The sequence below is a fragment of the Aythya ferina genome, assembly GCF_964211825.1.
Source record: "Aythya ferina genome assembly, chromosome: 3".
Taxonomy (NCBI): Eukaryota; Metazoa; Chordata; class Aves; order Anseriformes; family Anatidae; genus Aythya; species Aythya ferina.
Genome location: NC_140298.1, coordinates 29,898,021 through 29,910,947, shown reverse-complemented (window position 1 = coordinate 29,910,947; position 12,927 = coordinate 29,898,021). Strand labels below are relative to the sequence as shown.

Below are 12,927 nucleotides of genomic sequence, written 5' to 3'. Positions count from 1 at the left end.
TTTGACACTTGCTGCTTTCACAGAACCACAAGAAAGGAAGGTTCTTGGTCACCTCCACCAGTAGAAATACAGTTCATTTCTCCTTTTACAAGTCCAGTGGATGGAAAGAAAAGCAAACAGAAAGAAACCACAGATGCGACAGAGAAGAATCTACGTAAGAACAAAAAAAGACTGTCTAATTTTCCAAAGCCAGTTGTGCGCCGGAAGATGCTGTAACTGTTTTTTAAGTTTGTAATGTACACCACTGTTTGTAAAGTCATCAAAATTGTGTGGATTAGTAAAAATAAAAAATAATCATCTAATTTGGAAGAGATAATTTATATAAATTATTGTAAAATTTCATAAACAAATGGTCTTCAATAAGTAACTCCATATGGAGTGTGATTTCCTCAGTCAATGCAGTTTTCTATTTTATATTAAGACTTCATACATTTATATAATATGTAAATACAGCTTATTTTAGGAATGTTAAATAAAAATGTATACTTCACAATATGCTTACTGTCTGATAGCTTTTTAAGGGAATAGTGGGTTGAATGGCCTGTATCTCTCAAATTTTAATGTTGGTTTGCAAGAGTTGTTAATACTGAAAAATGAGGCCAAAAGTTTTTAAAAGTTTGCTTAGAACTACTATAACAAACACTTAAAATGTACTAGTTTAAATTTTATAGATGATGTTTGACCTTCTGGCACAAATAATTGGGCTCATGAATACAAACTGGTAATTACTTACATTCATGGTTAAGTTGTACTGTATTGAAGTCAGAATGTAAACAATTGTATTTTAAGCTGTGCAATATTTTTTTTGTATTTGTCTTAAACTTGGGGAAAGCTGCTCTTCAGTTTATAAAACTAGATCACATCTCAGATGTTTCAGTATTTTTTACAATTTGTTATCAGCAAAAAGCTATAGAGTTTGATGCTTACAATAGCATATCAAATTTAGAGGGATATTGCCCAAATAATTTTGGCTCAAATTTCAAAGTATTTTCATAAGATTGATAAGAATACAACTATAATTGAAATAATTACTGTCTGTAAACATTTTGCAATATTTGAAGTCTACATATCACAGCACTGAAATGAAAGGTTGATGGTAAAGCTAACTTAAAAGTCTGAAGGTACCAAAATGTACAGAAATCTTAGTTATAAACCATATTTTTGAATGATTATCTCATTAATAATCTTGGCCTATGGAGTAAATGTCCCTATAAAATTTCAGTTTGTAAGAATAGATGAAAAAGACTATTCTTTTAAAAGCAAACATGGAAGTACTATTTTGATGTGCGGTCTTTTAGACAATGGATTATTTTTATGTATGTTAATTTATATATGGATGCAACTTTGAAGACTACCAAATGGTGGAACCTGACATTAAACTTTTTGATTAGTAAAAACTGCTACAATTACTTTAAGAAATAATTTATTGGTTAACTAACACCTTGTACATAATGAATGAATGTATTAATAATAGACTAAGCTTGTAAAAAGTGTCTTTTGGGGCCATGATTTTTCTATCTCAGAGCAGGATGTTCTAGAAAAGTAGCTGCATGCACTTTAATTTTCTTCCTCTTGGGAGTATTCATGACTGAATGAAAGTTTATAAAAATGACAAATGTTGACAGCGTGAAAGTGGCAGTTCGAGTGAGACCTTTCAGTCAAGTAAGTAGTTATTTACTCAATAATTTTTAACTTGAGTTCCAATATATATAACCTTAAAGAGGAAAAAGGGGGTGGGGAGCAGGAGGGTTCTAACAATATTTTTTAATGCACATTGTACAGACATGCATTGAGTAGCTAAGAAAATGGGGTAAAAGACCAAACTTCAGTAACTGGGGGGGAGGGGGAACACGACTTCAAACCTGAATATATGTTTTGTGTGTGTTGTGCACAGAAGTGTAATGTGTTTGGATTCTTGATCAAACAATTCGCTGTCATGCTAGTGAAGATTGTTTAGTAGGATTTTAACATGAGTCTGTCCTTTATACTTACAAAATATTTTTGTATGAAAAGAGAAGAAAACATATTAGCTAATTTTATTGATTGTAGTCATTTTTAGCCTCTCGTTTTATAACCTCAGCTGAATTGCCCTCATTTGGCAGTGCTTTGGCAGAAAAAAAGAAAGCAATAGTAATACAAGGAAATTGGCATGGGATTTAATAACTTCTTCAACTTTTGTAATAGCCCAGTAATCTTTATTTTAAAGGAGCTTTAATCCTATTAAATGCTAAATGTTTTTCTCCATTTTTATTCAGTTGTTTACATTCAGTGCACGTTTCTTGAATGCTGACCTGTATCCCCACGGAGTGTAAAAAGAATGGGAGAGTAACCATAATGCATTAACAAGGAATGGAATTTCAGAAAGGTGAAGGAAATAGAAGCAGAAATGGGCATTGGGAATGTTTTTGTTAGAGCCTGAGAAACTGAACAGAAGTAAGCCTAACGGGAGGAAAAAAGATGGCAATGCGAGGAGGGATGAGTTTATAATGAAGTAGAGAAAATAGATTGTACTTGGTTTATTTGGTGCAGGCTTGCTACCAGTATGTAGGAAAAAAAAAAAGTGAAACATTTCTGTAAGGGAGAGGAAGATCCAGTCCATGGGCAATGCTTTTCAACGAGGAGGCTGAATTGGGAAGGAGGCTGCTATTTTAAAAGGTGTTAAAATGGCTTGGGAGCAAGTGGCTGAGCAGGCTAGGGGTACTCTTTGACAACTGGAGGCTTCTGCAAGTACGTGTCTGAGAGGAAGGTGTAACAGCTATGGTTCCAGAGAAGGACATGAGGGGCCTGTGAAGGAAAGAGCTGTGATGCAGCATCATGGTGGGTGCACACAGAAGGCTGTAGTGGTAGTTGTCTTAGAGAAACAGCACAGGAAAACTTTTTGTGAGCAAGATCAACATTTCTTAGGGACTCTTCCGTGCAGTTTATCACTAAATAGAGCAATTATGAAGTCCTTCCATGGGAAATCGAATTGCTTGAGGGTTGTTCTCTTTGTTTTTCTCCCCTTAAGGAATTGCTGGGATTTCTCGTACAGACTGCTAAAAGCTGAAGCCAAATCCCATGTCTGTACCTTTTGGGGCCTTAACCTTAAGGAAAATTTTAGTGGAACATTGACTGCCTTAGGATAGTAGGCTCTCACCTTGCAGAAAATAGAATAATATATGTAATGGCAGATTTTATTTTCAGGAAACATAGTAGGAGATATTCATGAAGGGAAAATGAATACTAATAAGCCTAAAAGCTATTGTCTCAAAAGGGCATTTGACAGGATGTTTCAGTACAGATGTTTCCTTGAGTTCCCAGATAACTGACAAAAATGTAAGACTTTTAAAGTATTTAGAAGCCAAATGTGATGAAAGTATTCATTCTGGGTTATAATACAAAGGAGAAATACAGCAAATCACTTTTGATAGCCACTTAGCACTTTAAGCATTAACTGATTCACATTGACTTAGTTTATTTGAATTAATATTCCTACATGCCCAGTGTGCAAATAAGGTCACAGATAACTATATAGCTATAAATATATATATATATATGTATATATATAAATATATATATATATAACTATATATTTCATCAGAAATTTCTCTCATGGAAGACCACTCTCAGGGTTGGTTGGCACAATACATTTGTTTGCTGTGATTTCATCAGTTCACATGTAACATCATAAATAGCTTAAGTTGCTGATTTACAGTGTTGGTTCCATCTTCTGGTGAGGAGAAAAGCTGCAGGCAGAAGCAAACCCATAGTTTTTCATGAGGAGTTAGACTAGTACATTACAAATACTGCCTAGGTCAATCTAACAATACTGTGAAATAACACAAAGCGTTACTCATCTGTCAGCACCGTCAGGTCTCACTTGGCTTCCTGTCATGTCACGTGGCTCAAGAGCAGACTTACTCCACCAGAACTACCAGTACATTGTACATTGCTATTGAACTTATTTTAAATCCAGACTAAACCATGATTTTTTTAGTGAATGACTGCTTGTATTTTGATACTACAATTATAATTTCAATACAGAGAGAGAAAGATGCAGGAAGTAGGTGTGTGATTTCTATGAACTCCAACAGCACGAGCATATATGATCCTAGGAATCCAGGGCACATGAAAACCTTTACTTTCGATCTGGCATACTGGTCTCACAGTGGCTTTCTAAAGGATGAGAATGGCACATTCATCTCAGCGGGATCCAACAGTTATGCTGGCCAGGTAAGTAGCAGCAATTGTAACTAATACACAGTTGTAGACTAGTCAGTTCATTTGTCTTTGTTATTAACACTCATGTCAATGGGATGAACTGACTGATGGCATCTTGTTTGCTGGTTTGAAGCATCATCTACATTTTGTCTATGTTAGTCTTAGTTTCTTAGAACTTCTAAGTTCTGTTTCTTAGTTCTGTTTCTTAGAACTTAGTCTTTCTAAATAAGTTTGCAAATCCTGATTCTTCATTTAAATTGCTAGTGAGGGCACTCTGACGTGGCAGTAGTGCTTCTGTATGTATTTGCCTGTTCATCTTTCAAGATGATTTATTTGATAATTTTTTAGAGAGAGGTATTTCGTGATCTTGGTCAAGGAGTGCTGGAGAGTGCATGGCAAGGTTATAACGCTACTCTCCTAGCCTACGGTCAGACCGGCTCGGGCAAGAGCTATTCCATGATCGGGTATGGTGCAAACAGAGGACTGGTTCCCAGTGTGTGTGAAGAGCTCTTCAAAGCAATCCAGAGTCAGGAAAAGAACAAGCAGTACCAGGTGGGATTAGCAACAAACTGTCATTTATTCCCCAAATCTTTCCAGATTGTACTGTGAAGACTTTATTTAATTGAAATTAGAAAAAATAGAAACTGTGAATATATGGAGCAAATGACTGTACAAACCATAGTAGGTCTTATAAGTGTTGAAAAAAAGTTGATGGAATAGAGCTAGACTTACAGATGATCCCTAAAAATGAGGATTTCTGTCACAGGTGTAACTGAAAGTAAGCTGATTTTAATTTTAGTTATGCTTCCTAACCTCACTCTCTTACAGGGTGCTTGTGAGAAAATCTTTCCAATACCTCTAGTAAAGAAAATCAGTGTTTTCTTCTGTATACCTGTTAAAGAGTTTTATAGTGTTGTATCTCTTCTTTACAATAGGAAAGATGTTTTTTGCCTCGTACTACAGCATCTGTAGCTGCTAGGTGCTCCCACTCCATCTGCATCCTTTTCCAATTGTAGTCCAAGTAACTTCCATGCAGCAACACTTGGCACATTCCAGCACTGCTGTAGGCATTACACTTCCCTTGCATTCAGCGGTGCCTTCTGTCTACAAAAATGCCAGCCTGATGACCAAGGGCTACTTCTGACTCAGTCCTGTGTTACTTCCCTTAAGAAAAGAACACTTTCTATTCCGTAGCCAGTCTCCACAACTCCATCCCATAAGGCTGTGTTTTGTGAATGTCCTGTGATGTCATCATCCATTGTGTACCTCTGTGGTATGAAAAAAATAGTGAAAACGCCTTCCTTCCCATTTCACTAGATCAACCTGGTGATCAACCTAGACCAATCCTATTTGGAGTTGTTACTGCTATTAATGACAGCAACGCAGCTCCTCCTGGCAGCTCCTAGGAGTCTGGGCCCAGCACCCCCCAGACCCAGAGGTCTCTGTCCCAAGGACCTTTCCCATTTGCAGGTTCAGCCTCTAAGAAGGCTGAGTGTTCATCACACACACTCATGACAGAAATACAGGATACCAGAGCCAGGCTTCTCCCTTTAACATTCCCCATCTGCCACCATGGCAACTCCCAGAAACTATAAGTGCAGAGTCCCATTCTTCCTCTTATGCTAATCACACCTGATGCTCACTGGTGACACCACACACGCTGTCACTGTGCACACTCATGCGCATGCCCACATTTGTAGCTCCCCCAAAATCAGCACAGCCCCAAGTCCAGCTAGCAGGTTGCGCCTGGAGATGGGGCTCCTGCACTGAGTCTTTCTGGAGAGTTTCCTCCTCCTCCCTGGTTACCCCACCATGGAGCTGGCTCACAAATGACATGTGCATGCCCACACACGTATGGTTATGGCACACAAGCACCCTGCCCCCTCTGGTTACTGCCCCCTGCACATAGGCCCTGGGGCCATGCCCCCCAGTCCATCTGCAGGCACGTAGGCCCTCACCGCTCCCCCTGCTGCCACCACAGGCACGTGGGCCTCTGTCACCCGTGCCCAATTTTGTTTGCTGATGCTCAGCTTGCTCAGTTGTCAGCCCCAAGGGCAACGAGGCCCACTGAGCCATGGTCCCACCAAGTCCCCATGGTGGAGCCATCACTTGCTGTGGTTGCTGGTGCCTCAGGTACAGGGTTTGCTGCCACCTGAGGTCTGACTCCAGTCACGGGAGCTTAGACCTTGCAGCACTCAGTGCATGGGGCAGTGAGGGAATTTACACAGCTAGGTTGTTAAGGAAGGATTCAATAAGATAGGACAGGCTGCAGTGATCAGACACAGGGTTCAGGCAGACAGACATGCTGACAGGCAGCATTTTGTACACAACCAGCCCCTTTCATCCTTCCCTCCGACTGTTCCTCCCTCATCCAGTCATCCCCTTGTTTCCCCCCACTTGATCTCTTCCTTAAAAGTTCCTTAGGTCCCCTCCTTCAGGATGCAAAATACGTGCACCTTGCTTCCCTTTTCTTACCAACTGCAAAATCTGGGCTGGCCCTTCTCAGGGCTGTGCTTGCAGTTTCTTAATGCCCCCTCAGTCAGTCTCCGAAGAGTTTGGGTCTTTGCTGTTGCCTCTGTTACTGCTTCTTGGGGCTTGGCAGCCTTGTGCCTCTGCTTACTGCTTCCTTGGTGCTTGCTGCTGCCTGTAAATGGAAAAGGTCTGTGATCTGACCACCGTGATGTAGCAGGTGCTCTCATGCTACGCGTGCCCTTATGCAGGTAATTTGTGTACGGTCACTGATGTTCACACAGAAATCAGCAGTAGGAAAATAGGATTTTTCTTTGTTAAAATAGTCTTGAAAAGAAATACTGGTTGAACCGTCCTGCTAGCTAGCAGTGCTATTGAAAATTAACATTTATTCTTCTTGACTTTTCTACAATGCTGTCTAGCTGCTTAATAATTTTTTAAGTCATAGGTTTTATTGAAATATACCTCACAATGTAATCTCTATAGAGAGCAATAAAGTCTATGCATACAAGGGTAGGTTAAGGAAATGCTGGAGAAGAAACAGTTGTGATAAAGCAGTATGGATCTGATAAATAATTGCTTCAATTGAACTTACGTAATGGGTTGTGATGAAATGAAGATTTGATTTATGGCACCTGTGCTATTTTTACAATGGGATGACTCTATTGCGAGGATTTTTTTTTTCAAATGCATTTTTTCTTCTCATTACTTCTTGTTTTTACAGATTACTTTCAGTATGCTGGAAATCTATAATGAACAGGTAATGATCTCGTTTTATTTCAGTATTAACAAATCTTAGTTTTCTAAGTACATTTCTTGATTTTCTGCACGCTGTAATTTGAAAATAAGCCTTTTTGTTCTCCTAACATGACCCTCCTGGGTGTGTTGGCTGACAAGTGTAGTCATTATCTGGACCAAGAAGAATTTTTTTGCTGCTTGAGCTAAATGAAAGTCTGGTAGCAAGTCTGCTCAGGTTCATAAACTGCTTTGCTATGCTGCTGCCGGAGTGGGACACGGAGAGTTCTGTTGGGAAGATCTCAGACCAATACTAGGCTCTTGAAACAGTGCTGTCTTTGGCAAGAGCTGTCATACTGAGGGCCCACGTCTCCCTTTGCAGTGACAAGTCAAAGTGGGACCTGTGCCCCAAGCCCCAGCAGTGGTTTGGGCAGGAGCCTCAGCTGGCCACCGCAGCCACCTTCCAGCATCACAGCCAGCTGCTCTGCACGCCAGTGGCCAAGTTGTTTCATCCTCTGCAGTGCTTTTCTGCTTTAAGTGGCTTTTTGGGGAAAAGAGCAATTAAGATAAGATTTTTACTTTGTTTTCCTTTCGCTGTTGATGTTATCTCCACGTCCTGGCAGACATAGGAGGCATTACTAATTGCAAATGGCTAAGCTGTTTCTCTTAAGCTGGGAGGGACTTCTGAAGATGGTATAAGTCTCAATGAATTATTTCCCTTCCCTTCCCTTTCCCTTCATTAGTTTTGAGCCACGTGGCCAATTTCAGTCAAATTTGATGTAGTGTACAGGAAGGAGAGTGGAAAAACGAATGCACAGGAAAACAAACATTATTAGCTTTAGTAGCTTAATAAGCCTTTTAAAACTAATAATGTCATAATTTTGCCAGCATCTTTAAGTCTACAGATATGAACTTTCAATGTAGATTAAATTTAAATGGAAAGTGGAACTCTCTGGGAATAAGTTTCTAAACACAGTAAAGTCAGAATAGTTGCCACATGATGAGCTGTAGTTTGTCTTTTTTTATTATTCTGTCCTTATTAAGAATAGTATTTTTTTAATAATTTTATTTTAGTAACATATTCTAACTACAAATCTCTCTCCACAGGTAATAGACTTATTGTCTAAGACCAGGAAGCCCAGTGGGCTCAAGATTAGAGAAGATCGGCACCAAGGTTTTTATGTGGATGGTTTGAAGTTGGTGCCTTGTGATAATTACGCACAGATTGAGAGGTTAATGGATCAAGGGAATAAGATGAGAACAACAGCTACAACCACCATGAATGCCAGCAGCAGTCGATCCCACATGGTCGTCACAATCCAATTCAAACAGGTGCAGTGTGCAGGTGCTGTTTGCACTGTGTTTCTTACGACCTCCGGGGCAGAGCCAGCAGGTGGAGAACACACCAGGTTTCCTCACCCCCAGGCTGCAGGGCCAGCCTTGTCAGGTTTTGGCACTCACACTTTGTCACACCGCTGCTCTTGGGGCCTAGATCACTGAAGTCAAAGATATCCTAAACCACGGCCTGTTTGCAGATAGGCTCACTATTTAAGGTTCTCTACGTCCTAAATGCATTTCCCAGATACTACAAGCGGTCTTTAGAAGCATCTGGCTGATGTCCAGAAATAACCTGGGATTTCCACCCCATTTTCCGTGGGTGCAAGGGATGAGTTGTATTGCCTGCTGCTTAATTGTGGGAGACAGCAGGTCTTTTTGTTTCAGGCACACCTTTACAGCTCTCACATGTCAAGTAATTCTTAATATATAAAATGTTCCACTATTGGTAAATATCACAAAATATTTACTCTGAATTTCTGCACAGGGTTCCATTTTCTGTATCTTAATACTACCCGAACCAAATGTTATTTGGTAACATTTCCTTATATTGACACCATACCTTCACAGATTTTTCTAGATGAAGCAATCACCAAGCAATCAGTTATAAATCTGGTGGACTTGGCAGGAAGTGAAAGGCAAAAATCATCAGGATCTGAAAAAGATAGATTGAAGGAAGGAACACGTGTAAACCTAAGCCTAACCACGCTAGGAAATGTCATCAGGTAATTATTATTACTTTTTTTTTTTTTTAATATTTGTGAAGTAGAAAACAAATTTCTACATTTGAAAAACAGCCTCTTAATTCACATCTTCCTTGCAGTGTGGTTTAGTAAAAGTACTTATTAAGTGAAGTCTCACTGTGTTCCCAAGATGTACATAAGCACATGAAAACAAAAAAATTTTTTTTTTTTTCCTGGCTTCATATGTTGTGAGTGCTTGGACTGCCTGCTCATCTTTTGAAGCAGTGGCAGGCTGTGCAGCAGGGCTGAGGTGAGGCAGCTTCACAGGGCTGTTGCTCAGTGCATCAGACATCCAGGCCTTTCTGAAGCTCTTGAACTGAGCCATTCAAAACTTTCCTTTCAGTCTGAAAATCTTGACAGCAAATTATTTAGGTGGTGCATGAAGGAGGACTTTTTGTGTTCCCATAATGAATATATTGAAGTTATCTAATCTGTCTCTTTTTTTTTTTTTTTTTCCCTAAGCTTGCTTTTTCATATTTGTACTTATGTTGTTCACCCCTTTTCACTTCACTTTGTTTTCCTGCAGTGCTCTGGCTGAGGCAGCTACAGGGAAGAAAGTGCTGCATATCCCGTACAGGGACTCCGTGCTGACTAAACTCCTGCAATCTGCTCTGGGAGGGAACAGCAAGACAATCATGGTAAATTGATTCTTGAATTTATAACTCCTCAGTTTATCCATTGAAATAGAATTGTGTGGCTCCAACATTGGTGAAAATGGGCCTAATTTTGTGTTGAGATTGCTTTCTACCTACCATAAAGGTGAAAGCACTTCTGCCACTACTACCAGAACATAGGTATTATTCAAATGGACAGCACTTGTGGTTATCAAATGCAAATGTGGCTGGCACAAAATGTGCAAAACCTACTGCAGACACATGCAGAAAACATTTTTTTTTTAATATAAAAAATATAGAGATATATGTAGCTGTGAAACTCATAGCCATTTGTGTAATATAAAAGTCGTGTTCTTTATGTAAAACTAAGCTGTATAATGATTTTTTTCCTGATTTCTGAGGTCATTATGCTGTGGATCAGATATTGCCTTCCTAAGTAGGAAAATCTCCCATAGGCTCTTTTCTTTGTATTAGGTGAATTGTGTGTTCCAGCATCTTTGATGACTTTTTTTAAAAGTACCATTAAATTAAAGATGGGAAAATATGAATAGCAAATGTGCAATTGTGTTAAATGCTTATAGTCTTAAAACAGTTTACCTGAGTTTCTTCAAATACTAGCCTTCTTAACTCATTGATGATGATGTGAACAAAGTTCAGGACATATTTTACAACTGTTACTTGTTGAAGAACCACCAATTTTTTATTTTTATTTTTATTTTTTACCGATGCTAGGGTAAGCATTAGTATTACTAATACTACCTGTATCTGCTCATCTTTCTTTCTCATTTCTTACAATAGTGTTAAAAAGTGTACATTCACAGCCAGAAGTGTTTAAGACTACTTTAAAAAATCTTATTCAAAATCTATTATCAGTAAATATTTTTTGTGTGTTTACAGATTGCAGCTGTCAGTCCAGCAGACATCTGTTACGAAGAAACTTTGTCAACATTACGGTATGCTGAAAGGTATACTTCTATAATTTTTTCCTTTCTGGTCTAGGTGCAAATTGCAGGCAGATGCTGGGCAAAATGAGAAAAAATACCAATTCTAAGTGATCAGCAGCTCAGGATGAAGGAAAAGTTAATCTGTGAATAAGCAAGAGCGGTGTAGTAAGAATTTATTCTTATTCGTGAATGGCTTATATTTTTAAAAAACTGAATTGTTTGGCAAGGGAACTATTTTTCCCTGGGTCTCTTTTCTGGAGGAGAAGGCTCCTGCTCTCCTCCTTCCCTTTCTCAGGCTCAGGAGAGATAATCTCTCACTTTGTAGTCCTTTCACTGGGGAAGTCCTTTCACTGTTAATCCCCGTATCAATTCCTTCTTACTCCAGCTCCCACAAGAAAAGGTCAGGCAGTTACGCATCCCTTATCCCGAAGCAGACCGTGGCTCAGGGACATTGCATCTGCAGCGTCCTGGCTGCCGGCAGGTGTCAGGAGCAGGAGATTTAATGTTCTCAGCACCAGTTCAGTTCTGCAGGTAGCTGAATTGCTTTCATGTGCCGATGAGCGCCGTGCATCTGAGCCAGCTCCTTGTGGGAGCAGCTGGAGTCCACCTGTGTATTTGCCAGCAGACCTGTGGTGCCCGTGTTTAATGGGAAAGAAGTCCCTCTTTGGGGTATCCTGTCCCTCATTGCCCCACACACTGGAGGCACTGCAGCTGTGGCAGTGGGTGCAGGTTAGGGTAAGATAGAAAAGATGGGCAAAATCAAATTGGGCTGTGATTGCTGTAGCAGTACAAGAGAGGACATCAAATGCTTTCAGCCCTGGGGCAAAGTTTCTGCAGGATTTTTTTTTTTTTTTTTTTTAACTTCTGAAGTTTCAGAGCTGCATGGGATATTTCTGAACAGGGAAAAGAACAAAAGAGGAAAAAAAAGTAGTCATGTCTGACAGAAAATCTTGTCCATTGCTGAGATGGTGTTACAGCTTTTTTTTTTTTTTTTTTTCTTTTTTTCCCTTTTATGTGTTTTCATATTGAAAAGGACAAAAAAGATCAGGAACAAAGCAGTGGTAAATGCAAGTCCTGCTGAGAAGCTTATACGAGAACTGAAAGCTGAAAATAACAAGCTATTGTCCAGACTGGCTGGGCCCGGGAGCACAGGGAGATCAATAGCTGATGAAACACGTATGTATTTCAGCATAAATGAATAACAAGTAGATTTGGAGTTTCCAAAACATTATCAGGAGGCCTTTTTGGTAGTCTGTGACATTGGAGCAGTACGATGGAAATGCAGCTGAGCTATGTCCACAGGTGAATTTCTTACAAAGTGGATGGCAGGGGTAATCAAGGAATTGTATAAAATATTGACCCTGGTGTGCCAGTCCCAAGTATTTCAAAATCACAAGCTCTTGTGGGAGGAAGAGAGGACGTGGAGTGTTGGAGACCTGCAGTAACCCTGCCCAGCCCTGACGGGAGCACGTGCATGGCAGTGCCACCCACCCCTGTCTGGGTTAGGACTCCATCTGCCCCTGAGATGAGGAATGCAAGAACTGAGACTACTGGGAACGTTGTCCCAGATGGGCAGCCCCACAAGGTGGATGTTCTTCCCTCATTGCCAGCTCACCCTCTGCTTTATTTAGACACTTAAGCGTTGCTGTGTTTCTGTCTGTTGATGTGTGTGTAGTATTTGATAGTAGTGAATTGGGATTTTTTTCTTTTTTCTTTTTTTTCCCCAGATATTATCAAAACAGATGCTGCTTTTAAAAACTTTTTTAAAAAAAAAAAAAAAAAGCACTTTGAGAAACAGTTTTTGTTTCATTTATGCATTTGCAGCATTGGTCTGGCCACATCTGGTCTCTCAGTCAGACCCCTTATCAAGTGTTGATGGTTTGCTCA

The 12,927-nt window shown here is 39.7% G+C and overlaps 2 protein-coding genes across 5 annotated transcripts in view; both read left to right on the top strand.

Annotated features, from left to right (window-relative positions):
- The window catches only part of AHCTF1 (AT-hook containing transcription factor 1), a 46,460-nt gene extending 45,063 nt beyond the window's left edge, over positions 1 to 1,397 (top strand). For all 4 annotated transcript variants that reach the window (XM_084512218.1, XM_084512220.1, XM_084512217.1 and 1 more), the window contains exon 36: positions 24 to 1,397. In XM_084512218.1, the coding sequence (XP_084368344.1) occupies positions 24 to 216 (193 nt within the window). In that variant the 3' untranslated portion in view covers positions 217 to 1,397. The remainder of the gene's footprint in view (positions 1 to 23) is intronic.
- An 885-nt stretch (positions 1,398 to 2,282) lies between these two features.
- LOC311433285 (kinesin-like protein KIF28) overlaps positions 2,283 to 12,927 on the top strand; it is a 26,664-nt gene continuing 16,019 nt past the window's right edge. The window contains exons 1-9 of the mRNA XM_084512222.1: positions 2,283 to 2,365; positions 4,024 to 4,212; positions 4,549 to 4,752; positions 7,394 to 7,429; positions 8,512 to 8,736; positions 9,310 to 9,464; positions 10,009 to 10,120; positions 10,994 to 11,061; positions 12,074 to 12,216. Coding sequence (XP_084368348.1) covers positions 4,060 to 4,212; positions 4,549 to 4,752; positions 7,394 to 7,429; positions 8,512 to 8,736; positions 9,310 to 9,464; positions 10,009 to 10,120; positions 10,994 to 11,061; positions 12,074 to 12,216 — 1,096 coding nt within the window. The 5' untranslated portion in view covers positions 2,283 to 2,365; positions 4,024 to 4,059. The remainder of the gene's footprint in view (positions 2,366 to 4,023; positions 4,213 to 4,548; positions 4,753 to 7,393; positions 7,430 to 8,511; positions 8,737 to 9,309; positions 9,465 to 10,008; positions 10,121 to 10,993; positions 11,062 to 12,073; positions 12,217 to 12,927) is intronic.